General features: G+C 42.2%; 1 protein-coding gene across 2 annotated transcripts in view; it reads right to left on the reverse strand.

Annotated features, from left to right (window-relative positions):
* The window catches only part of UQCC1 (ubiquinol-cytochrome c reductase complex assembly factor 1), a 415387-nt gene that overhangs the window by 238901 nt on the left and 149491 nt on the right, over positions 1 to 26995 (reverse strand). For both annotated transcript variants that reach the window (XM_082272610.1, XM_082272609.1), the window contains exons 5-6: positions 20112 to 20184; positions 11392 to 11449 (exon numbers count right to left, since the gene is read on the reverse strand). In XM_082272610.1, coding sequence (XP_082128736.1) covers positions 11392 to 11449; positions 20112 to 20184 — 131 coding nt within the window. The remainder of the gene's footprint in view (positions 1 to 11391; positions 11450 to 20111; positions 20185 to 26995) is intronic.

Here is a 26995-nt window from a genome sequence, read left to right on the forward strand (position 1 = left end):
TGTCACCAGCTCATCAGAGTACCCGAGTACCTGTCACCAGCTCATCAGAGTACCCGAGTACCTGTCACCAGCTCATCAGAGTACCCGAGTACCTTTCTGCAGCCCATCAGAATACCCAAGTACCAGTCTCCCGCCCAGAGTACTTAAGTACCTATCAGCAGCCCATCACAGTACCCAAGCACCTGTCTCCAGCACATCAGAGTATCTCAGTACCTGTCTCTAGCCCAGAGTATCGGAGTATCTGTCTCCAGCCCAGAGTATCGGAGTACCTGTCTCCAGCCCAGAGTATCGGAGTACCTGTCTCCAGCCCAGAGTATCGGAGTACCTGTCTCCAGCCCAGAGTATCGGAGTACCTGTCTCCAGCCCAGAGTACGCAAGTTTCTATCTGCAGACCATTAGAGTACCCGGGTACCTGTCTCCAGCCCATGCCTCAATGAATATAGGTTGGAGTGTTTACTTTCCAAAATGGGGTCATTTTGTGGGTGTTTGCAATGTCCTGGTACTCCAGGGCCTTCAAAAATGTGATAGGTCATCAGGAAATTAGATATGCAATTTATGCTCCTAGAACGCCTGGAGGTGCTCCCGGCATGTTGGGCCTCAGTATGTGGCCAGGCTGTGTAAAAGTCTCATACATGTGGTATCGCCATACTCAGGAGGAGTAGCAGAATTTATTTTGGGGTGTAATTTTTGCTATGCATATGCTATGTGTTAGAAAAATTATGTAAATTGACAACTTTGTGTAAAAAAAAAAAAAAAAGAAGTTCTCATTTTCTTTCCACGTTTTCCGAAAACAGGTGGAAAAAAATGACATGTTCAAAAGACTCATGATGCCTCATAGAATATACGTTGGGGTGTTTGCTTTCCAAAATGGGGTAATTTTGTAGGTAATTCCATTTTCTTGGTGCTCCAGGGCCTTCAAATGTGTGATAGGTCATCAGGAAATGAGATATGTAATTTATGCTCCTAGAACGCCTGACAGTGCTCCCTGCATGTTGGGCCTCTGTTTGTAGTCATGCTGTGTAAAAGTCTCACACATGTGGTATCACCATACTCGTGAGGAGTAGCAGAATGTGTTTTGGGGTGTAATTGCAAGTATGCATATGCTGTGTGTGAGAAATATTTATTATTACATATTTTTATATTTTATACACATAATTACAATTATGACAATTTTGTGCAAAAAAAATATATATATTGTGGAAAAAAAATTACAACCTAAAAAACTAACCATGTCTCTTACTACTTGTCTACTTTCCAAAAAGGGGTAATTTGGGGGGTATGTGTACTGTCCAGGCTTGTTAGTGTCTCAAGAAATGAGATAGGCCATCGGGTACATCAGGTGTGATCCATTTCTAATCATTTGCACCATAGCTTGTAGACTCTATAACCTTCACACAGACTAAATAATATCCACTAATTTGGGTTATTTTTTCCAAAGATATGTAGCAGTATATATTTTGGCCCAAATTCATGAACAAAAGTTACTTATTTGCACAATTTTATAACAGAAACTAAAAAAAAAAGTGGTTTTTTTTTTTTTTTTTTTAAACCCAGTGGCGATTAAATATCACCAAAAGAAAGCTCGATTTGTGTGAAAAAAATGATAAACACTTTGTTTGGGTACAGTGTTGCATGACTGAGTAATTAAAGTACAGAGGGCTAGCGCTTAGGATCACCTATTACAGTAAATACGTGTATAAAAATCAATAAATATATAATATAAATAAGCTGCTGCTGGTAAAAAAGGGGGGTACCTTTCAATCAATAAATTAACAAAGTACCTGCGCTGCTTATAAACAGAACTGTATAACTTATAATCAAATAAATAATTGTGCTAAATTATGCTCATCAGTGATGTACTAAAAGTGCTCGTGCATAGACTGTGTCTAATATAACCATTGTGCAATCATTATAAATCAATATGATTATACAAAATATAAATATAAAACATAAATTGGTGAATAAATATATTCCAAAATTAATTCTTGTGTAAAAAGAATAGTTCATATAGTCTTCATTCAGTATTATTAAAGTGAAAGTCTCTGTGCTCATAAAAGTGCTACGTGCTCATACAAAGTGCCGGTGCTCAGTCCTAGTGAGTAGGTGCTCCCCTCTCAGTTCCCCACTCACCAGAAGCTGAGTAATAAATCGCCTTATAAGTAATCGTAGGTGATGACCACCTCTATAGGCCGCCAGCCAGAAAGTTGTAGCAGTCCTCTGCCGCTCACAGCATCCAGATATTGCTCATAGGTTTCATGAAAAGAAAAGTGTTATCATCGTGCAGTATTTCCAAAAACTTTATTCTTCACGCAAATAAAAAGATACTTACAATGTTGCAGAAATATGTCCGCCTTATACAATCCCACGGGCCGCCAAACGAATGGCCGTGCGCTTCACCCGTGTGTCCGGAAGCCGGAAGCTGGATGTGGTCGGACGTGACGTAATAAGGTATTCGGACAGCTTGACGCGTTTCGCTCCGCCAATTAGAGCGTTATCAAAGTTTTTGGAAATACTGCACGATGATAGCACTTTTCTTTTCATGAAACCTATGAGCAATATCTGGATGCTGTGAGCGGCAGAGGACTGCTACAACTTTCTGGCTGGCGGCCTATAGAGGTGGTCATCACCTAGGATTACTTATAAGGCGATTACTCAGCTTCTGGTGAGTGGGGAACTGAGAGGGAGCACCTACTCACTAGGACTGAGCACCAGCACTTTGTATGAGCACGTAGCACTTTTATGAGCACAGAGACTTTCACTTTAATAATACTGAATGAAGACTATATGAACTATTCTTTTTACACAAGAATTAATTTTGGAATATATTTATTCACCAATTTATGTTTTATATTTATATTTTGTATAATCATATTGATTTATAATGATTGCATAATGGTTATATTAGACACAGTCTATGCACGGGCACTTTTAGTACATCACTGATGAGCATAATTTAGCACAATTATTTATTTGATTATAAGTTAGACAGTTCTGTTTATAAGCAGTGCAGGTACTTTGTTAATTTAATTTAATGACTGAGTAATTGTCATTAAAAATGTGAGAGCGCTGAAGGCTGAAAATTGGTCTGTGCAATTTGGCAAATCTGGGCTATCCCCTCAGGAAGGGGGTATACGTGCCCTGTATTAAAGTGGTTAAAAAGAGGTAGGCTAGAAATAATTGAAACAATGCGGAAATGAGGATATGATTTTACATTTTGACCATACACTTGACATGTACACACACTCGCTTGGACGTCACAGTATCCAGCAGATTAACCCTTAACTATGACGTGTGCAAGGTTTGGAGGATCTACAGCAAACAGCATAAATCAACATGTACATATGCAAGGTAATCTGTGAATTGCAAGTCAGATTTGTCTAATCTATACAAGATGCAAAATTTTATTGTATATTGCCTATTTCATATATATTTTATGGTAAGAGGTTGATGTTTTGAAAAATGTAAAGGGAAACAGCGTCCAATGCAAGGATGACTACACTTACATCCAATCAGCTATAGCTTAATTACATTATGCCTCCTACGAAAATAAAAAACAAAATATATTTCCAAAAAAGCATATTGAAACACAAGTACAGCATGCAAAATGCAGCTTTAATTGTGGATTAACGCTACCAGCATACACCATGGCCCAGCACAACTAAGTGATTATAAGCATGGAAGAATTTTGAAAACCGTTGTTTACCATATATAAATGTTAACTTGCTTTAAGTCCACGAAAATCTTCAAGGTCAACTGAATTTCCAAATATCACATCATAACCCCAGCAGTGGGATAAATAGCCAGAAAACCGCGGCATTCCATCCTTGCGGCCGGATCGGGGGATTCCAGGCCTTGAAGGAAACGGTTTGGCGACCCAGGACATTAAAAATACTGCCGGGTTTAAATAAGGCCCCATACATTTCAGCTAAAGACAAGCCTAGCAATCAGCTCAATTTATGATGTGTTAGCTCTTGCCGGCATGTTAGCAAATGTTTGAATGTACTTCAGCAAGGTTCCTGTTACACATTAAGAAATATACCTTCCCCTTTGCCACAACATACGCTGACCTTTTCAATAATGCTAGATTAAACAATATTTTTTTTCTCTTTTTTGGCTATTTATTCCACAGATGAAAAGGGAAAATATTGCCTAGGTGTTAAATATTTTCACAAGCAACAAATCTGCAATTTAGGAAAATTGCATGAGTATTTTTTAGGTGTAACATAAATGTCAGCGTAATAACTCTTAAAATCTTCTGACAATTCGCAGTGAAAATCCCAGCAGGGCCATTTTAAATAAACCACTTTTAAGTAACTTAAAGAAGTAATATTTGTTGATTTTTTTTATGTTCTCTGATGCGTGCTACCTGTAGCATTAAAAACTTTATGTTACACTTCAAATATTGGATATAAAAGATACAAGATTATTTTACCTTTGCATTTATAGTCAGTAAATTAATTTTCCTAGTGATTCCATGGCTATTGGAATAATACTACAAAACAGATGTTCTATCCATCATCCTGTTCTGAACATCTCTATCCATGCTAGTAGCTACTAATTTAGTAACTGAAATAAGCTCAAATGCTTGGTGTCATGCCCGTTAATACAGGAAGGGATGGGACATTTCTCCAAAGGATACATAGACAAAAATACCATTGGTTAGAACTTTTGCAAGTATCATTACTGCTATGTATTGGCGCTTTTCCACTGCATGGAACCAAACGGTTTGGCTCGCTTTTGTGCTTTTCCACTGCTGGTATCGCATAGTATGGTGTAGGAACGGTTCGGTGCGGCTGCGCTTTTCCACTGCATGGAACCGAACGCTACGGCTCTCAAAAACAGTACCACCTCGATTGTGGTTCCAAGAGGTACCATACCCGGTACCATATCCCACAATCCTTTGCATGCAGTCACTACTAGCCACTGATTGGTCAGAGAATCCCACCCACCCCGTTGTTATCCCACCCACTTAACTTTAGTACTACTTTAGTGGAAAAGCAAACCATACCGTACCGTACCAACACCGTACCATGCGGTACCAGCAGTGGAAAAGCAAACCGGGCCAAGCAGGGCCGAGTAGAGCCGAGCCGGTACTTGCAGTGGAAAAGTGCCATATGGTCCTTCAACAACCACTTCATTTCTCATACTGGTGTCACAGGAACAGAAAGTGATAGAATACCTCCCCAATGGAATTTTAGACAGAAATAAAAGAAACTTGACAGAAATTTCAAGGATTTTCCACTCTATCCAAAACTGAAAAGGTAAGAGTTATGGCTTTAATTTAAGCAGATCTCCAGACTCCAGCCCTTTAGTCATTTCACCACTCTACCTGAAACTCTTTGGATTAAGTATTATCTGATTTTTATTGCTGTTAATGTGCACAGATGTATTACAACTTTGTTCCTCTGATACCAGAATTAAAAAAGAGGAATGGGTATCACTGTGAAATCACATAGGGGAAGACAACATACATAATCTGTAGCCACAGGTAGACTGCTATTCCCTTTAGAGACAGTCATGACTACATGCAAAAGAGGTATGTATCTTTAAAGAAGCTACCCAAAACTCTTGGAAAACTCAAGGACCCCAGTGGTAACAAGGATTAAAGGATAGGTTCACCTTTTGAACATGTTATACCCATGTTTAGGGTGTAACATGTTCAAGCAGACCCCCCTCTCCGCTTTAGCCTCCTTTCCCTGTGACAGAGGGCAGGGGGTTCCTCTACCCCGCAGCCACTGTCGTGTTTGAAATTGGCGCAGTTATGAGGGGCTCCACCCACACAGCCACGTAATTCATTCAGGGATTTATGAATGGATAAACTACAAGTCCTGTCTGCCATTACAGCACGCGGACTTGTAGTTTTCAATGGCCTGTGAGTATGCTGATCAGCACACTCATAGTCCATTGACAATACCTACAGCTCTGAAACTGACAGATGTAGGCAGACTGATGTAGGCCACAGCTTTGGCAATGTCTGATTGAACCCAGGCCAGATGACCAGTCAAGAAGAAGATTAAATTAAATGACAGAAGCATCACTTGTAACTGCAGGATGTTAATTGGAAGTAGGGAATCGATGGATATAGTTTTCTCAGGGCCTATATTGATTTTCCGGCCACCCTTAAGGCATATAGCCGATATTAGGTGCCAATATTCTGCACATTTAAAGTTTTTATTTTTACACTGTCCTTTAAAAAAAAAAAAAATGTTTTGATCACATTTATTGCTGTCACAAGGAATGTAAACATCCCTTGTGACAGTAATAGGCAGTAACAGGTACTCTTTATGGAGGGTTCTGGGGTCTAAAATACCCCAAAACCTCTCCTCTGCACGTAAAAGTATTCAAATCGCCAAGTTTGGCTGTTGTGAATGCTGTAATTTTATTTATTTTTTTTTTAATCTGGCGCCTTTAAGGCTCAAGTAGCGATATTATGACATTACTTCCAGGTTTTTACTTCGGAGACCTGATCAGAGTCGAATGCGGCTTTGTTTGGCTCTTCGGCCAGCCGGCGCACGTGCCGGCTGGTTGCTAGGGTCCCCCGGTTGGAAGGGAGACCCGGGCGAGCCGTGGAGGGCGAGGGATAATGTCCCCTCTCGCTCCTTGTAATGACAATCGAGCGGCTGCTTAGCTGAATCGGTTGTCAACACAAGAAAGCCATCTGTCGGCTCTGAAAAACAGTACCGGGTGATGCCTGTAGCTGCAGGCATCACTCCGGTACAACCACGTGAAGCAGTACCACACATATCAGCAAGTTTGTGGCCGATACCGATACGTCAAAAAAAGTGAATATCGGTGTCTGATAATCAATCATACCAACAATTGGTCGATCCCTAATTGGAAGTTTGGATCCCTATGTGGAGCAACAACCCTAAAAAAACAGATGATCCAGAACTTATACAAGCATTCTGACAATCTTCCATTGTAAAGGAGGAAAAAAAAAAAAGCTTGCCTTCCAAAAATGCAGATGGTAGAAACCACCATCACAAGGGACAGACATATTTTTGAGAATATACCCGAATCATTGTGTCCAGAGCAAGACTGAATTTGTCCCACACAAAAAGGATGTCCCTTTATAAAATTCTTGAGTGGAATTGAGCAATGGGAACTTCTTCAAAGGTGGATAACATCAATCTGCATGCAACTTCATGGGTAAGATCAATGTCAGGATTGAAGTTGTCAATCCTAACTATTTTGTCAACTTCTGCTGGGGCAGAAAGACCATGGCTTGAAAAAAAATTCAAAGTATTCCAGGCAAAGAGACGAATTTAAGGATCTGCAGCAAGACTGACACATTTGATTAGAAGGTCCTGAGGCAACAGATCATTCAGATATCTGATATGATATCTTTGAGACAAAGGCCCAGAAACTCAACACGAACCTTTTGTTAACACTCTCTGGGCTGAGGTAAGGCTGAAGAGAAAAGCCACAAACTATTGGTTGTCGCCCATAGCAAGCAAAGAGAAGGCTGGTGACCTGGAAAGACAGGAATGTGTGAAATATGCATCCTTGCTCTCTGTCAACCAACACTTAATCCAGATCACTCTGCAAATCTAAACTAAAGTTAGGGATGCCAGAGATATGACAACTAACATTCATAACCGTGAAGTACATAAAATGTGACGCGACAATCATCTGGTCAGGGTAATCAAAGTGAAGCTCAACGTCTCCCTTAGCGATTTAGACCAAGTAGCCAAACTTGGGAAATTAGAATGTTGACTGGGAAAGGTTGAAGATCCCGCTAAGATATTGATGGTTTGAGAAAGTGCTTCCAACTTTGTCAGTAGTTAAATGGCGAAGTCTGGGATGTTCCAATCCTTGTAAATAAATCTATTGAATAGAGGAAAATACTTTGCGGCATGATCAGGTTTAAGAGAACCAAAGTTAGATACTGTGTAGACTCTACAGTGGGTGAAGAACAGCCTTGAAAAAAAAAAAAACAAAGTTTCCTTCTACTGCAGTGACACAAATTGGTGACTGAAAGTGAGCTGAGGGGACCTGTTCCTCCTCTAGGGAAGGAAGAGATGCAGCATCCAATAGGGCACCCTCTGGAGGATCTCTGAAACATTAGGGATCTCTGTGTCAGATCCCACTGGGGAATGAGATGGTGGGTGTTTTTGACTCTTGCAACAGGATTTTCTAATCTAGACAGAAAACTTTTTATAAAAGGGGCTCCATTCTCACCATGGTGTTCCAGATCGTGGGCGTAATCGCCGCAATTCTGCCCGCGATCCCCGCAAATTGCGGGACGCGCTTGTGATCCCTGTTACTTTCAATGGCACCCCAATCGCGGCACGATTTTGACTCAATCTTCGTCCAGTGAATCGCAGTAAAATAGCCGTAACAGAATCTGAGAATGCCTGTCGTCCAAAAGAAGTTCCAGAACTTCTTTCTGCGATCCGGATCCATGTGAATGAAGCCAGAAGGAAAATCATCTTTAGTAAGGTAAAGACGGGGATGAATGCCTAAGAAAGAAAAAGCAGGTGCAGAAAAAGCTGTGGACACAGACTTTTCAGACTTCCTTTCTCCCGAAGCCAGCTACTTGAAATCAATGAGGCTGTGTGGGGCTCCGCCCCCGCAAAGCCCCGTTATTCATTTACAGGGATCTGTGAATAGATAAACTACAAGTTCCATCTTCCACCATAGCAGATGTCGTTTCAGTGGACTGTGAGCATGCTTATCAGCAGTCTCATAGTCCATTAACACTTCCTATAGCTCTGAAATAGACAGCCCATACAGGCACAGAGATATAGGAAGAGTCTACAGGAGATCTAATGATCTGATCTAATGCTCTGCAGTATTTTGTGAAAAAGATAATAAATACACATTTTTTATTCTTGCAAAAATATGTGCATTTATTCATTGAACCTATTCATTAAGACAACAGAGGCATTGTGCAGTTGGCACTACAGGCAACAGAAAAACAAGGTGGATATTGTGGTAAACCACTGTCTGTGTTTTCTAGTTGTCACAATTTGCCTCAGACAGAGGCAGTGTTTTCTAACTGTCACCATTTGCCCCAGACAAGAACTGTGAGGATAGTGGCTGTTCATGTCTGACATACAGCCACCACAGCTGTCACCTCAAACACTTGTAGAGCACTGGAAGACAAGTGTCTGTTCTATATGTTTTTGCACTGCCACCACACACCATTGAAGCACTAGTAAAGTGGCAGAAGGAGGCAGCTGTAATGTGCATGCGCACAATAAACTACTGTGTCATTCCTGAAGTCCCGGTTATCGATCCTACAGTTAGAAGCAGCAGGGAATACAAATGGTGGTTCAGGCAGATAACTCTGCCCAGTCACCGAGAAAAGGCAACGCACAGCCCATTGTACAAATAATGAGGGTTTACAAGTCTCCCAAATTATAAAAAACAGTTGTGCGTTGGGCACATTAACTTGCATACCACAGTTCTTTGTCCCTGGCAGAAAGACCAATAACCGCTGGCTGATCACCTACAGTAAATTTACTCTGGACGGCCATCACGGGCAGGCTGGATCATGTACATGTACGTTATCAAGCTTGTTCCTGGTTAGGGGCAAGCAGCACACTGATCCGATGGCCTCTGTGTTCCCTGGACATAGCAGATTGCGAATCCTGGTACACTACGGGATCACATAATCACAATGTCAACAACACTGTTATGAATTAATTTCACTCATACCAGCTGTGATTCCTACAGTGTGATCTGTGATTGGCCCACAGCTATCACATGGTACCTGGGCCAATCACAGCACCCTGTACCCCCTGTGATTATCTCTAGCCGATCACAGATCACTAGTAATCACACCTGTCATGAATGTAACCCATTCATGACAGATGAAGACAATGCTGTTGCAATGATCACCATTCTAACAGTAATCAAAGTGTATAGAAAAAAAAAAAAACTCATGGTCACCCCCCAGAGTAGTACAGTGTTACTATGTTGACACTAAACTACTCTGATGAAAGTATGTTAAAAAAATAGCAGAGGAAGAAAAAAAAAAAAGATAAGAAAATGTAAAAAAAAAAAAAAAAAAAAAAAAAAAAGTGTACAAAATTGTATCAAAGATTATTTATTTATTTTAACATGCTGTCGCCAGTTAGTATCCCTGATCACTGCCACAACAGTCATAGGATGACACTGTACTGCACGGTTGACAGTATGTAAAAAAAAAAAAAAAAAGTGAAAAAAAAAAAATGTAATTTCCTAATTTTCCCAAAAAATTGTGTCATAACAACTTGACATGCCTCTTACAAATATACACTTTTTGGAAATTGTTTTTACCAAAGACATGTAGCAGAATACATTTTGGCCTAAATTAATGAAGAAATGGGATTTTATTGAATAGGTTTTAAAACATAAAGTTGAAAAATATTTTATTTTTTCCAAATTTTTTTGTATTTTTTCGTTTATAAACACAAAAAAAAAAAAACCCAGTGGTAATTAAATACCCCCAAAAGAAAGCTCTATTTGTGTAAAAAAAAAAATAATTGCGTTTGCCTACAGTCTTAGGAGCACAGTGCTAAATAGCAAAAAAAATGGTCTGGACATAAAGGGGGTAAAGCCTTCCCGAACTAACTGAATAACCCCAGTGGTAAATAAATTATTTTAAACAATACTCTGTAATTGTTGATCTCTTCTTTAGTTACACGTGAGCTTAAAATGTACAGTATACTGTCCAGTGCCATAGAGCACGGGTCTCCAAACATTTTAAACAAAGGGACAGTTTACTGTACTTCAGACTTTACGAGGGCCGGATTGTGGCCAGTTTGAGTAGAAAATGTCTCGGCATTAGTGGGAGTAAACACTGCCCCATCATTTGTTTTAACAGGAGGAATAGTATCCCATATTTGATTTTAGAAAGAGGAATAGTACCCCATTTTTGGTTTTAGCAGAAGGCATAGTACCACATGGTTGGTATCAATGAAAGGAATTAGTGCCCCATCAATGATGTCAGTGGGAGGAATAGTGCCCCATCATTGGTCCTACCATGAGGAGTAGTTCCCTATGGTTGGTATCAATGGAAGGAATAGTGCCCCATGGACAGTGTCAGTGGGAGGAATAGTGCCGCATGGTTGGTATCAATGGAAGGGATAGCGCCCATTAGGCGGTGTCAGTGGGAGGAATTGTGCCTTATCATTGGTCTCAGCAGGCGGAGTAGTGGCCCATCAATGGCATCAGTGGAAGGAATAGTGCCCCATTAATGGTGTCAGTGGGAGAAATGGTGCCTCATCCTTGGTGTCAGTTGGAGGAATAATGTCCCAAGGGCCAGGTAGAGGCAAGCAAAGGGCCGCATCCGGTCCCTGGGCCTCAGATTGGAGACTACTGCTATAGAGGGTAGCACATGATTGACTGTAAGCAGTTCATAAAAAGATGAAGCAATGGAAGATACTCACAAACCCTACTTACCAGACATGGAGCTGTGTCACAAGGAACCATGAATTAAGTGTATCAGGAAGATTACATTCTGTATTTAAAAACAGAACACAAGTATTAATAAACATTATTAGTTAACATTAAAGTGATTGTAAAGCTTTCTTTAAAAAAACAAAATAACAAAACAGCAAAAATGTTACCCACGCCGTTGCTCCTGGCTTACCCCCCTCCCCCGAGTGCCCCATTAGGAAGCAGCTTGGAGACAGGGAATGTCACTTCCAGTACAAAGCAAAACCGGAAGTGTGGGGAGACGAATTGCAATCACATGTCTAAATGCCTGTATACACCGCAGAAGAAGTGTTTTTAATATATGTGGAGTGCTAATTTTTATGGAATAAAGGAAGAATAACTCATTTACTTTATTACACTATTTGCGTTTTTTATATTTTTGTGTCCAAGCACCATTTCCAGCAATTAGGAAACCTTTCTAAAGGTTACCCCTGAAGAAGGAGCTTTGACTTATGTCTTTGAAACGCGTTGGGTACTCACCTCAGAAGACAGTGGTTCTTATCTGTCGTGTTATCTAAACGTATTGTACACAGGCAATATATGTAACTGCAATATATGTAACTGCATTTTCAATATTTGATGGGGTGTGTCTAGGTTTTCCCTGTTATTCTTTTAAGCTTTTTGTACAATAAAAATGTAAATTTTAAATTTATGGTGTGGTACCTCTAAAGTACTATTAGTTTGGTTTTCGTAGGGATTTATTATCTTTCAGTGTCTTATGTGAAGGTGATGCGGTACCAGTAAAACCGTATGAACAAAAGAGACTGCATAATACAGTCTCCTTCCAACTTTTTTTTTTTTGTTATACTGATTGCACTGGTGCTTTGCCATTATTTGTGATCACTTATTGTATGATAGTTGACCATATGTGCAGATCTATATTACTATGCATTTTGTAGCAATAGCTGGAGTTGTGGCTTCACTTGCTTTAAGAAATTTGCATATTTTTCTCTTTCGTTCATGGATGGACACAGCTCCATATCTTCTTGATTTATGGGTTTATGCTGCTCTCCATAGGAGTAGGACACTAGGCGGAAAAAAATTTGACCATGCCTATAGGGCAGTCCCAGGGTGTATACTCTCACTTCCTGCTTTAGGACTTCAGTTTTTTTCTGCCTAGTCAGGTCCTAGCATTTTTTTCCTTTTTAAACAACATTTTTTCTTTTTATTATTTTCTGTTCCTGTGAGAACTACAATCAATTCTGTTCCTGTGAGAACTACAATCAACTATCCTAGATCCTTACGGTCTTCCCAGTCTTGTCAGCTAGCATGACCCGACCTTAGCTCCGCGCTGGGTTGGCTGCGACATAGCCCCACTGGACGGGGGCTGGCCGGCGAGTTAAACATCTTGTGAGGACGCATAACCCTGGTCACAATCCTAGTCATGACCCGAGTCGCAGTGTACTTCTGGCCTGCAGCATTCCCCATGCCAAGATGGTGGGTGGTCTGCCTGGAGTGGTGCCCGCCTGGTCCCATGGTAAGGTAAGTAGTGTCCCCCCGCCCCTCTGGTGGCCCCTCAGGGTGGACGCTGGCCCCTCCCTGGACCTCCGAGTGCCCTTCCTTCCCACTTTTATGCTTCCCCTCAATATCAGGGTCCCTCTGCAGACCAACCCCATTCACCTATACCTAGCCCCCCCTCCCCCCCTGATTTTTATGGTGCGGGTGTCGAGCGGGTGCTTGGGGCTAGGGGGGGGGGAGGGGGTGCTGCCGGTGGCACAAACGCTGCCTTATTGGGGGGATTGTCCTGGTGGGGGTCCCTAGCAGGGGGGCCCCCCTTGCTGTCCATATGTACCTGGTGGTCCTTGGAGGGTCCCGGGAGCACCACGTGCAGCCGCCATTTTGTTGTAGATGGCTGCTGTATATATCGGTGGCCATGTTTGTGTAGTCCGGTGACCATTTTCTTGTTTCCCATTTCTATTAATCGGCGGCCATTTTTTTGGAGTCTATGGGGGGAGTTGATTCGGCGATGGGCCTCTAGTGGCAGTTCTATGAACTTCCTCTATGATCACCACACGGCGTGCAGCCTGACACTCTGCATCCACACCTGAGAAGGGGGTGGAGAGTCCCTGCGGGGGTTATTTGGCTCTATCTTTCGGCTATGGCGATTTTGGGGCACTGGGACTTGTAGTACCACTGGTGCAGCGGTGGGTAGGTATTTTTCACAGCAATATTACACATTTTCCTGGCGGTTCCATGTTAACCCATGGAGTCCCTGGAGCATGTGTCACCACTCTCTGGGGCTGCGGGACCTGCGGGGTCCCAGTCTACCTGGTCTGCTATGACGGCGGTCCTGCAGTCACTGGTGTCTAAAGTAGATTTGGCCCTCCAAAATAGGATGAGTAAAAAGCGTCCTCCTCAGAGTCTGAGGTGGATTTGGCAGCCGCAAATGCGATTCACCCTACTGGGTCTGCGTCCATGCACCCCGAGTGCTCTGATAGTGAGGATGATTCTGCTTTCACTACAGTCGAGCATGAAAAGGTGCTGGAGGATGCATTGATTCTATCAGTGTGGGAAACTTTAAAATTGGAGGACGCAGCTACTACTGCGTCGGCTGCAATGGTGCAGTTTGGTACCTCCAGACCCTCCAAGGCGGCAAAGGTATTCCCCTTTTCCGCCTATTTCTACAACATTGTCGCAAGCACTGTGCTAGAAGGTATCGGTTTAAAGAGTCCCTGCTAAAGAACCTGTGGTGTACTCTCAGGTTTCCAGGTTGAATAAAGCCACCCTCCTTCCGGTGGAGTACTCTCCGTCCTTAAAGGGCCCCTTTGACAAGAGAGCTTCATATCTGGTACAATACCGTTTCACCATGGCCGGTTCTCTGCAGCCAGTGTTTGCCATAACCTTGGTTTCACAGACATTAACGGAATGGGCTAAGCTCCTGCACTAGGATTTGGAAGGTGGTCAATCTCCTCCTGACCTGGTGGAGCTGGCGGACCAGTTGGTCCAGGGGTTACAGTATATCTTTGCTGCCTCTCTGAAAGCGGCCCCCTTAGCCTGCAGGGTGTCCGTGACGGTGGTGACTCTGCGCCACATGATATGTTTGAAATAATGGTTTGCGGACCAGGCTTCCAAGAAGGTATTGACTGATCTCCATTTTGTAGGAGACCACTTGTTTGGAGCATCCATGGAGGAGATCATTAATGAGAGGAGGGAGAGCTTTCAGGGGTTTTATTCAAACCTGTTTACTGTTCGCACGGTGGTGGCATCCCTTCATCAAGGGGATTTCCTAGTCTCTATCGATATAAAGGACGCTTACCTTCATATCCCAGTATATGTCGGGCATCAGCGTTTCCTTCGCTTTGCCGTTGGCGAGGAGCACTATCAATTTGTGGCAATTCCCTTTGGTGTCGCCACGGGTGAGGCAGAAGGTGATTGCTGTGCTGGGGTACCTGGACAATCTCCTTCTGCGAGCAGAGTCTCCGAATGCCCTGAAAGACAATCTGGACATTTTGGTGCGAACTTTGCAAGAGTTCAGATGGAAACTGAATTTCCAAAAATCTGTTCTGGTTCCATTCACAAAACTGGACTATCTGGGCCTGACTCTGGACACGACCTTAGCCCGGGTGTTTCTTCCGGAGGTGCAACTCAAGAAGTTGCAGAATGCATCACGGCTCCTGCTGTCCAACCGGTGATCATGCCTCAGGACTTGCATGCAAGTGCTGGGCCTGATGGTCTCCACCTTCGAGGCGGTTCTGTTTGCTCAGTTCCATACCAGGTCTCTACAGAAGGAAATCCTTGTCAAATGGAACAAGAACCCACAGGCTCTAGACAATCTGATCCTGTTGAGCCGGAGTACAAGGGGATCCCTGATGTGGTGGCTCTGCTCTCTGGCACTGCGACAGGGAAAATCCTTTCTCCCCCCTGTATTGGACAGTGGTCACAACGGATGCCAGCCTCTCTGGATGGGGAGGTGTCTTGGGTATGGATCCGGCTCAGGGTGTTTGCACTCTGGAGGAGTCCAGTCTGCCGACCAATATACTGGAAATTCGGGCGATCAGGTTTTGCCTAATCCATTGGACGGATCGTCTGCAAGGGCTGCCTTAGCGGCCCTGGGAAGTGGCCGGTATTCTAAGATGGGCAGAACGCCTTGTTCCAGCCATCTCTGCCGTGCATATTCCAGGGGTGGATATTGTCAGGCGGAATACCTCTGTCGGCAGAAGTTGGATCAGGGAGAATGGTCTCGCCAAGAGGTGTTTCATCAACTGTGCCTCAGGTGGGGGGGACTCCTGATGTGGACCTGTTGGCCTCTCGTCTCAACAGGAAGGTGCAGAGGTTCGTAGCAAGGTCTCGGGATCCTCTGGCCGACGCCACAGACGCTCTTGTAGCTCCTTGGAGCCAATATTGTCTAATATACGCATTTCCACCGCTGACTCTTCTGCCATGACTTCTGCGAAGGATGGAGGCAGAAGGGATTCTGGTCATCCTAGTGGCACCAGACTGGCCTCGCGGGTCCTGGTACACAGACCTAGTACGGCTGGTTGGCGATGTCCCTTAAAAACTGCCTCTCAGAGAAGATAACTCAAAGACCGATCTTCCATCCTGCTTTACAGTCACTGGCTTTGACGGCCTGGCTATTGAAAGCCAGGTGTTGAAGGATAGAGGGGTGTCTGAATCAGTGATTCCTATGCTGTTAGAAGCTAGAAAATCTACTTCCAGGAAGATTTATCATTGAGTCTGGAAGGCGTACATTACTTGGTGTGAGTACCAAGGGGGGTTTCCGCCCGTTACCTCTCGGTGCCTCATGTCTTGGAGTTTCTCCAAAGAAGTGTAGATCAGCGTTTAGCCTTGGGTACCATCAAAGGCCAGATATCGCCCGTGGTGATTTTCTTTCAATGCCCGTTGGCCACAAATTCCTTGGTCCAAACCTTTGTTCAGGGAGTCCTCCACCTGGCTCCCCCTTGCGAGGGCTCCGTTGCCTCCATGAGACCTCAATTTGGTGCTATCAGTTCTGCAGAAACCACCTTTTGAAAACATTTGCGAGATTTCTCTGCTCACTTTGACAGAGAAGGTAGCTTTTTTGGTGGCTGTTACTTCTGCGTACAGGGTGTCGGAGATGGCTGCGTTGTCCAATCGTTCACCTTACCTGGTGATTCACAGAAACAAGGTGGTGCTTCCTACCGGTCAGTCATTCCTTCCTTAAGTCATCTCTGGTTTCCATTTAAATGAAGACATTGCGATACCTTCTCTATGTCCTAAGCCTAAGCATCCTAAAGAGATTGGTTTTTGGATGTGGTTCAGGCAATCAGGGTGTACCTGGCGGTGACTGAGTCATTCCGGAAATTGGATTCTTTCTTTGTCCTTTTTGGATGGACCCCGTAAGTGGATGGCCGCATCTGCTGCAGATGAATCCGACAGATGGTAGTGCAGGCTAGTGATCGACCGATATCGTTTTTTTATTGCCGATACCGATATTTTGGTCATCGCATATCGGTATTTCCCGATATTGGCCGATATTTTCGTACATTAAAAAAAATGATTTTATTTTATTTATTTTTTTTTTACAGGTACTCTTGTGGAGGGATCTGGGGGTCTAAAAGACCCCAAACCCCTCCTCTGCACTTAAAAGCATTCAAAACACCAAGTTTGGCTGTTTTGAATGCTGTCTTTTTTTTATTTGGCGCAGAGTACCTGGAAGTGATGTCATGATGATAGGGTCTTCTCTACGGCGGCCGTGCAGGATAGTTGCCCGGGTCTCCCGGTGGGACGGGAAAACCGGGTGAACCGTGGAAGGCAGCGGGAGGGGGGGGACGTTTAGTCCGCTTTGAGGGTGTATTTGTTATTTTTGTTATTTTTGTCAGGTGAGCTCCAGTTGTTCCTGGTTGAGCTCTTGGTTGGCTATGTTTAGCCTTTGGGAAGTGTGTTTTTTCTTGCTGTGTTATTCCCACCCCTCATGTTTGACACTGCTCTGACACTGGGATGTCCCATAAGTCAAGAAGATATGGAGCTGTGTCCCTCAAAGAACGAAAGAGAAAACTGGATATTTGTCTTACCGTAAAATCCTTTTCTCTGATTTTCATTGACGGACACAGCACCCGCCCCTCTTGTGAGATGGGTTTTATGTTCTTCTGACACTGCTTGTTAAAAAACTGAAGTCCTATAGCAGGAAGTGGGAGTATACCCCCTGGGACTGCCCTATAGGCGTGGTCACATTATTTTCCGCCTAGTGTCCTTCTCCTATGGAGAGCAGCATAAACCCATTGGTCAAGAAGTTATGGAGCTGTGTCAGTCAATGAACATCAGAGAAAAGGATTTTAGGGTAAGACAAAAATCCAGTTATTACTCATTTATAGTGACCAGCTTCTCCTTCACAGACAAGGCTAAACACAGATTTAAATTCAGCCGGCTGAATTTCGATAGTGTATACCCAGCTTAAATACAATTCTTTAAACACAAGATAATGTAGATGGACCATTCACGTTAAAGTCTAAGTCCAGCCAAACTTGCTTTTTAATTTTGTATTGAAGGGGTAGAAGAAAATATTTTTTTTTTGTGCTACCTCCACAGTGACACTGTCTGCACCAGTGTCAGGAAATCTCATCATTGGAGACAGGCTTTACCAAAATCCTGTTTTCTTAGTCGAGTGGAGAAAAAAAAAAGTCAGGTTTTTATTGTTATTATTACTACTATGGGTATTTATTTAGCCCTGACAATTTACACAGCACTTTACAATACTGTAGATCATGATAATGATAGGGCACTATTCCTTCCACTGACACCAATGACGGAGCACTATTCCTTCCTCTGATGCCAACAATGGGTCATTATTCTTCCCACTTATGCAAATGATGGGGCATGGTTTACTCCTATTGATGCCAGGGCATTTCCTACTTGCACTGGCCACAGTCCAGTCCCCTCAAAGTCTGAAGGACAGTACACTGGCCCTTTGTTTAGGAAGTAAGAGACCCCTGATGTAGATTATTCCCTGGCCTCAAAATGCTCACAAATCTAATGTCCCTATCTTGCAAACATACCTACACTCTAAGCTTATTAGAGCCAACTTGGACAGGAGCCAAATAACCTACCAGCATATTTTTGGATCCTCCATGCTGCCACTGCCACCTTCCAGTCTCTAGTGTCACAGACACACCAGTACATCCCCACCCATCACAGTACACAGCAGCTGCCCTGAAGAAGGTGGAGTCTTTGTTCCCCTGAAACACTTTGGTTATATCATGCTTAAAATAAAACGTCTATTTATTCACCTCAATTTTAGAATACCTACCCTCACAAGTACATTTGGAATGTGGGTAGAAACTGAAGTACCCAGAGAAAAACCACAGAAAGACAGAAGAACATGCAAACTGCATGTAGATATTGTCCTGGCGGGGGTTAGAATAGTGGACCCCAGAGCTAAACGCTAAGACACACATTTTAAAAAACTTTATCCAATCCAAAGCTATAAAAAAATGCTTTCCCAGGAGTTGGAAAATTATCTTTATAACAAAAAACAAATAGGCAAACAGCAATGCTTCCTAAAATGATGTTAAATAGTTTACATTGTCCTAATAAAGGATTCACAAATATAAAATTATTTCATAAAAAAACAATTGTAAAATGCTTAAGGTTTGTATTTTTAGCACATATAGTAAGATTATCGCATATAAGGTTGCTCACAGGCCTGGAGGGATGTTCCGATACCCCTGTAAACCAACCTGATGACCATAACCCAGTCTGGATAAAGACAATGAAAACGATAAAAGATATATAGTAACAGCGCTTGCCCTCACAGTCATATAAAGATATACTGACAATAACAATCATACAAAAATTATTAAATAAAGTGTTCATGTACAAAAAAATTCATTGACATCAATAAAGTGCTCAAGTGTTCCAAAAAATCGAATAAAGTTATGATCAAAGTGCTAAAAAGGCTCCAAAAAATGGATCCAAAAGGATGTCCTTCGATGACGCCCTGGAGGGTGGGGCGAAGTGCCTTGATGAATTTCCAATTACACAAACCATTGACGTCACTTCCTGTCCTCCGCGGAACGCATGCTAGACGGCATTCCCCCAAGAGCCTCAATATATGATACAAGCCAAAATCTTATCTACTTCTTGTAAGTAATATTTTATTTGCGCAATAAACCTTTATAAAACGGGCTTCACTATGGTACCTGTTCGTTTTATTTGAGTCCCTAAAGATCCTGTAACAAGCCGGTGTACAGCGGTGGTGTGGCAGTATCCAGCAAGTGAATTGGCTTCCATTTCCCCAGCTATAAGCCATATTGACCCCCAGACTGAAATAGCTGTGGGTCCATTATTTCTGGTCAGTGGGGATACAGGAGGGGAGTGAAGCACCCTGCACTGCATGATCTGTCTTGAAGCACCTCAGCACTTTTTTACTTGAAACACCTTAGCACATTTTTTGGATCCTTTGGAGCACTTTTCGCACTTTGAACAGTAACTTTATGAGTTTTTTTGGAACACTTGAGCACTTTATAGATTTTAATGAGTTTTTTTGCACATGGACACTTCATTTAATAATTTTTATATGATTGTTATAGTCAGTATGTCTTTATATGACTGTAAGGGCAAGCGCTGTTACTATCACATATATATATATATACGTATATTTTGAGTTTTTTTACTTGGTGAACATCAGCTGCACGTTTTTATATTATTGATAGTTGTATATGCCTAGCACGGGTTAATATTTGAACATTTGAAAACAAAGATATACTCACTTTCAAAAAACTCTTCATAATCTATTCTTTCTACGCAGCAGGTATACATGCGCAAGGCAGCGATTTTGATTTTCTGTAAGTTTAAACACATGGTTAAATAACCTGTTCATGTTTTGGGTTTTAAAAAAAAAAAAACATTTAAAAAATAAAGAGAAAATACAATTTTAAAAGTGCAAGAAAGCACAAAACCAATGTAATTAAAACTTAAAACGTATCTAAACCCAAAAAACAAATCAGAGCCTCCTACTTTTTAAGCTAACTTATGAGGCAAGAGGGTGTCTAGCAAAGTTTAGGGACCCTGGCTGGACACACTAGACTTCGGTTACTACATTTAGTGACTGACCCTATACTTTTCTTTAACAGTATAGTTTATTAAATATATTCTTTAAGTAACCATACAAAAAACAGTAACATCAAAAGCAACCCTACTGGCACAATAGGGGAAGGAAACAAGGGACAACAGAAGTTTCCAGGTTAAAATAAGTGCAGGTTGATATAGACATAGCAGCTGACCACAGTTATAGGACTGAATAACTAATATTTTAAGCAAATGGCAAAATAGTATCAGTCATGTTATTCCAAACAATTATTTATTACACTCATTGATAACAAAGTCTTACAATGAAACCTCAAAGGGTATAGATAGAAAGAGTTATAAGATTATAAATAAATGACGGGGCGAAACGCACCAGTTAAGAAAATATGGTATAAAAGAAGAGGGAGAACGAAAGGGGAGTGGGGGGAGGAAGGGGAAAGAGCGTAAGGGAGGATAAAAGGGAAGGTGGGAGGGGGCCAGATGGAAGTAGGTGGTAGACCATTAAAGTGGGACGTCCCAAGCTCTAACCCAGGAATTCCATACCTCGTGGAATTTTAGTAGGACAGGTACAGCCCAAGTAGGCAAGTTTGTACAACATGATGACATTGTTAAAAAAGTACGCAATTGGGGTCTTGAAGGGTGTTCCGATATGTTCCACTTAAGCAAAATGGTTTTTCTTGCATTATAAAAAGGCATAAAACATAAAAAGCCTTTTGTGATACGTAGTGGCAATTGTATCAAAAATACCCAGAAGTTGCATAAGTGGATACTTCGGTATCGTCAGCCCCCCATCTCTGATGCCACCTCCCCCCAAAAGACTTGTAGTAGATGGCAAGACTAAACCCTATAAATAAACGTGCCCGCCAAAGTGCGGCATTTGGAAAAGGTAGGATCAGCAATGGTGGAAATGGTGGAAAATCTTTGCAGAGAGTAGTATACCCTATGGATAAATTTCAGTTGAATCCATCTCTCTCTAGAGGCAATCATAAGGGGAAGATTTTGTATTCCTTCCTCCCAATCCCCGTTGGTTAGATCAGGCAGATCTCTGTTCCATAGGTCATACAGGTGGGAAACTTTATTTGTTTCAGAGTAAGCAATACAATGGTAGAGGGACAAGAGAGGTTTGTCCAGTTTCTTTGTTGAAAGAAGCAATTCCACCTGGTGGGAACTCAACTCAAGAGGAAAAGGTAAATTGCACATGTGGTAAGGAAAAAAAAAGTTGTATTGGGTAACTGGTGAACACTTTAAGACTTTTAAAAGACAAGTGGCCCCCTGAGATAACATCCTTCGATGTTTCCATCCCATAATATGCCCAGATAACAGGGTCCGAAAGTGTGCCGTTTGTGAGGGCACACTCAGCACAAGAGACAGATCAAAGCGGTTTAAAGGGTTTTATGCACCATCCTGAGGAAGTAGCCATTGTAGTGCCACCAACCTGTTGAGAGTGTTTTATATTATTCCGTGAGCAATAGAAATCAAATTCATCAAGAATCAATTTGTCAGCTTCTCCTTCACATTCGGCCACCTCTGCTGACACCACTTTCCTATATTTTGGGGCTTATTAACCTCTTACTGTGAACATTAGGTTTAGAGCAGGATGCCTGAAACACCAAATTACTCAATTCAGGGTAGGAACCAAGCAGGCCAGCCTTCAAATCGACTGCTGGGTTACTTGGCATCTAGGAAAACCACCACCTTACTGTTACCAAAACAGCAGCCCAGTAGTATTTCTGAAAACAAGGAAGTGTGAGATCACCCAAAGAGGGAGGCAACTGGACGTTGGCCATGGATATATGGGGAACACTGCCTGCCCAAATAAAGGATGGGAAGATTTGATCTAACATCATAAAGGACTTGAGAATTGGAACTGGGGTCTGTCAATATATATATATATATATATATATATATATATATATACACACATACACAAGGTCCATAAAGATATGGGTGAGCGAGTTTGGAGGAACTTGACTGGCCTGCACAGAGTCCTGATCTCAACCTGATAGAACACCTTTGGGATGAATTATAACGGAGACTGTGAGCCAGGTCTTCTCTTCTACATCAGTACCTGACCTCACAAATGTGCTTCTGGAAGAATGGTCAAACATTCCCATAGACACACTCCTAAACCTTGTGGACAGCCTTCCCAAAAGAGTTTAAACTTAGTTTAAAAAACAAGAAAAAACAAAACAAAAATGTAATATATTGCAGTTTACCAGTCCTTCCCAGCTTAAGGGCTAATGCAGTGGTGGCTGCATTCGTTTTCTTTTTCCAGTGCTTTCTTCCATAATTTTCATCTACCCCTTCTTCCTAGGGTGACAACGCTCACTTACTGCACTGTATCTATAGAGGAGTAGTATTGTCACTAAGTTGGTTTCCTGATTGCAGCTACAAACATTGCTCCGCCTAATCTCAATTTCATAGAATGGAGTGGTTTGCTAATTCGCTGAAAACATTGTTTGAGACTTCAGTTCAGTGCATAGGAAGTCAAAAATACACAATATTTTTTTTCAGGAATTAACAGGAGTTTTCATGTGCACGGACCAGACAACACTTATTGGATCCATCTTCCCCCTTCAGTCAAGAGTGAAAATTATGAGTAGTTAGTTTTCCATTCTCAGCCTCTTCCTGGAGTGGATGTGAGACATTTACATTATACAGCAATGTGTTTTGTGAATTGTATTGTTAATATTGTATTATAATATATTTTTAGTTTTGTTGTAGTTGCTTCTCTTGGTCCAAACAATTCTTTTTGAAGAAGTAATTTAGTGAAGTCGAAGAAATAGGTTTAATTGAAGCTTAGAACTTAATTTGCATTAAAAAACTCTTGTATGAAGTCTGATTTTTTTTTATGGATATAATACGTTGTTAAATGTTTAACTATTTGGTACATTCATATGGTACCAGAAAATTCCCATCGTTTATACAGTATGTTTGTCTCTAATGGAATGTGGTACCTTGGGTATGACTCTTTGCTCCACTCAAATTGCAAAAAAACTCTGAGGCAGCCAACACAAGCAAGGCTAGGTATATCTTTCGATTTGGATAAAGCATGGAAGGGTTAGAGCCTCTTTCAGTTTTATTTGCTGTCCATGTCGCTTTTGTGGGGATATCCCCTTTACTTCCCGTCAGGACAGGAAATAGTATTACCTTTCAAAAGGGATCACAGGCAAGAAAAAAACCAGACAGAAACCTTAACTCTTCCCCATGCTATCAAAACTAGAAAAATATTTTGGCTTAAAGGTCTTTACCAGGAAATCAATTTATACTTTAGAGGGGTTTTTCTCATCGAACTCAGCAAAAGATCCTTATTCATACCTTAGCGGCATATTAACACAACACAACGCACCCTAATGGACCTTTTTAAATCCTAATGCCCTTTTTTTTCTCGCATAGGTGGTACACATCTGTGTACTGTGGCGTGTCAGGGATGTGGGGTGGTGGGCCAAGTACAACGCATTCTGGCTTAGGAGCAGGTACTAGTCAAAATAAGGTACCCACTCCTTAAAAAAAATAAAAAAAAGCTGCAAATGTGTTAGAAGCTGGAGGGGGGAAGAGGATGAACTGCACCTTTTTGGGTGAAGGTGCAATTAAGGTTTATGTCCACTCCTTACTGTACCAACCAACAAGTCGGCTTTCTAATCTGGGTCCCTGATGAGATAACTGCAGAGATCCTTGCCCATTATGGTACACCTTGCATGTACTTGTCAGCGTTTAGACTCATTATGCAAATTCAGACGCGGTCAAAGGAAAGTTCCTCCAAATGGTCTAAAGGTAGCAAAATACACAACAAGTGTGATTCAATGCACCCAAAATGGCAAACTCCAGACCAAACATTTTCATTAAATCACTTAACCTTTATTTAAAAGGAGTTAAAATGTCAGCATTTAGAGGATGCCAGATGCCACAAAACCACAAAGAACAGATGTCCTACACAGCATACACACTGCATACTTCATTAAACCATGATACTCTTTTTAAATAAACTTTTCTTTTTTTTTTTTTTTTTTTTTCTTGCACCAGGCTTTCATTAATTCATGTGCGTCAAACAGTCTCATCCTACTTTTTGAAATAAAAATCACGTGTACAGGCATTATAAAAATAATTTCCTCTTCATTATTAGTCAAAAAATAAACATGCAGGACCTAATATTGCAGAAAAGGGGAGTTTTTTTGTCCTCTGTTACATTGACGATTTAAGACTTAAAATATGCTTCAGTGTAAATCCTGGTGTTTTTCCCTGCCTTGAAACCTGCAGGTGGAATATACAGCTGGCCATAAAAGTGAATGGTTGTGTGCAGCCATACTTTAGTGTACAGTATGGCAATGCTTCTGTGCATTGGCTTTAATCTGCACATACCACTTATACCCCAAATGCAGAAGTTCTGTGTTCAGGAAATAAGTCATACGAGCATGTGCGTTTACAATGATGCACAAAAGCATTGTTGTATACAGCCTTTTTACAGCCATACACTTCTGTGGCCAGCTGTGCCTGCCATCTGGGGCTCCCTGTGCAAGAAAAAAAACTCCAGAATTTTAAGCTAGAGCATATTTTTAGCCCCAAATCATCCATGAGCATAAAGCTTAAATGTTTATTCAGTAGCGGAAATGACAATGTATGGAAAAGTGGACCGATTCATACAATTCAAAAATTCAGATTTTAAGATTGATCTCTGGAACTATAGGAACAGTAGGGTATAATGGAAGTCAGCCAAGCTTCTGCTCATTCACAAAGCTCTGGAACAACTGCTCTTGCAGAGTGCAACTGCACTTTGCAAAGTTCACAGCCTATTTGCCTTTAGTAAATCTACCCCTATTAGTCCTTTGCAAGGCAAGACATTTGGAAAAGTGCTTGTAGTCCCATCTAGCTCAGCAATGTGGTATAAATGATCTGCATCAGCGCACATATATCTGAATTTGATCTGGCAGGTATGACACACAAAAACTTTGTCTGTTTGCAGATGATGCCCTACTTGTTATCAATAACACCGTTTTTACTAGGGATCGACCGATTATCGGCAAAGCCGATATATCAAGGGCTGATATGCACTGTCCCCGATATATCGGAATCGGCCTTTTGATCTACCGATATTGCCGATATTTTGGGAAAGTGCATGTACCGGGGTGAAGCCTGCAGCTAGAGGCATCACCCCGGTACCGGTGTCCGTAGCCGACGGTCGGCTGTCTTGTAATGACTGAGAAGCCGCTCGGCTGTCATTCCAAGGAGCGGGGGGGGTGTCCCCCCCTCCCCCCACTTTGCACGGTTCGCCCGGGTCTCTTGTCCCACCGGAGACCTGGGCATCCTACCTTCACCGCCGCCATCTGACCGGGTCTCCATCTGCACCGCCAGCGCCGAATTCAAAAACTTACAGCATTCAAAACAGCCAAACTTGGTGTTTTGAATGCTTTAAGTGCAGAGGAGGGATTTGGGGTCTTTTAGAACAACAGATCCCGCCACCACAGTACCTGTAGACATTTAAAAAAAAAAAATAGTCCGAAAATATCGGCAGATATCCGATGACCAAAATATCGGTATCGGTGGTTAAAAAAAAACTATATCGATCACTAGTTTTTACATTTCCGAACTTTAAGGACACCCTCCACTATACTATCTATCCCAGCTACCTGGTCTCACAAGTAACAAATCAAAACCCAAAGCCCTAAAATCTCTTTTTCTTCTACCAAGGTTTCCTTATTTCAACAAAACTTTGAATAGTCCTCCAGAAGAACCTATACTTTGGCATTCAGCTTACGCATTTCTGCAACATATTATACAAAGCAAACTACCCTTCCATGTTGTCTAAATTGAAAGCCCTCGAGTACCAGGGGCAAATTCAACATTTTATGATTTTGCAGGATATCTGCTACGAAAAACTGAATTTTTGTAAAATCTTACCGTAAAATTCCTTTCTCTGAGTCCTCCGACAGTCGCCGCCCACTCACAAGTCTTCACCAATGGGTATTGACCTTTGCTCCGCAGGAGTAGCTAGGCACAAGATTTGTTAATAACAAAAGCTTTTAGCATAGACACACCCCTAGGGGCTGTCCCCTTAGTCAATACCTCCCTGCACCAGCATTCCCAACTCAGTATGGTAGCATAGCAGTAAGAGTACACAAAAACCCCAAAAGAGGGGCGGGGGGGCGGCGACTGTCGGAGGACTCAGAGAAAGGAATTTTACTGTAAGATTTTACAAAAATTCCGTTTTCTCTTACGTCCTCCGACAGTCGCCGCCCACTCACAAGTCTTCACCAATGGGATGTCCCAAAGCAGTGTAGACCTGAGGGGTGGGAGACAAAGCCGCAAAAAAGGCAACGCAGTACCCACATCAGAGAAAGGAACCTTACACACAGTAAGAGAACCAACCGGGCAACAGGAAAACGTGCTCAACAGGAGCAACAACCCAGGAAAAACAAGTAACCCAGGGGTAAAACACCCCAACAGTCAAAGACCCAAAAACAAGGGTCCCTAAGGCACTGCCGCACTGAGAACTTTACGGCCAAAGGAGGCATCGGCCGATGCCTGAACATCCACCTTATAAAACTTTGAGAAGGTGTGAACGGACGACCAA

Source organism: Pelophylax lessonae (assembly GCF_965119305.1).
Source record: "Pelophylax lessonae genome assembly, chromosome: 11".
Classification (NCBI taxonomy): domain Eukaryota; kingdom Metazoa; phylum Chordata; class Amphibia; order Anura; family Ranidae; genus Pelophylax; species Pelophylax lessonae.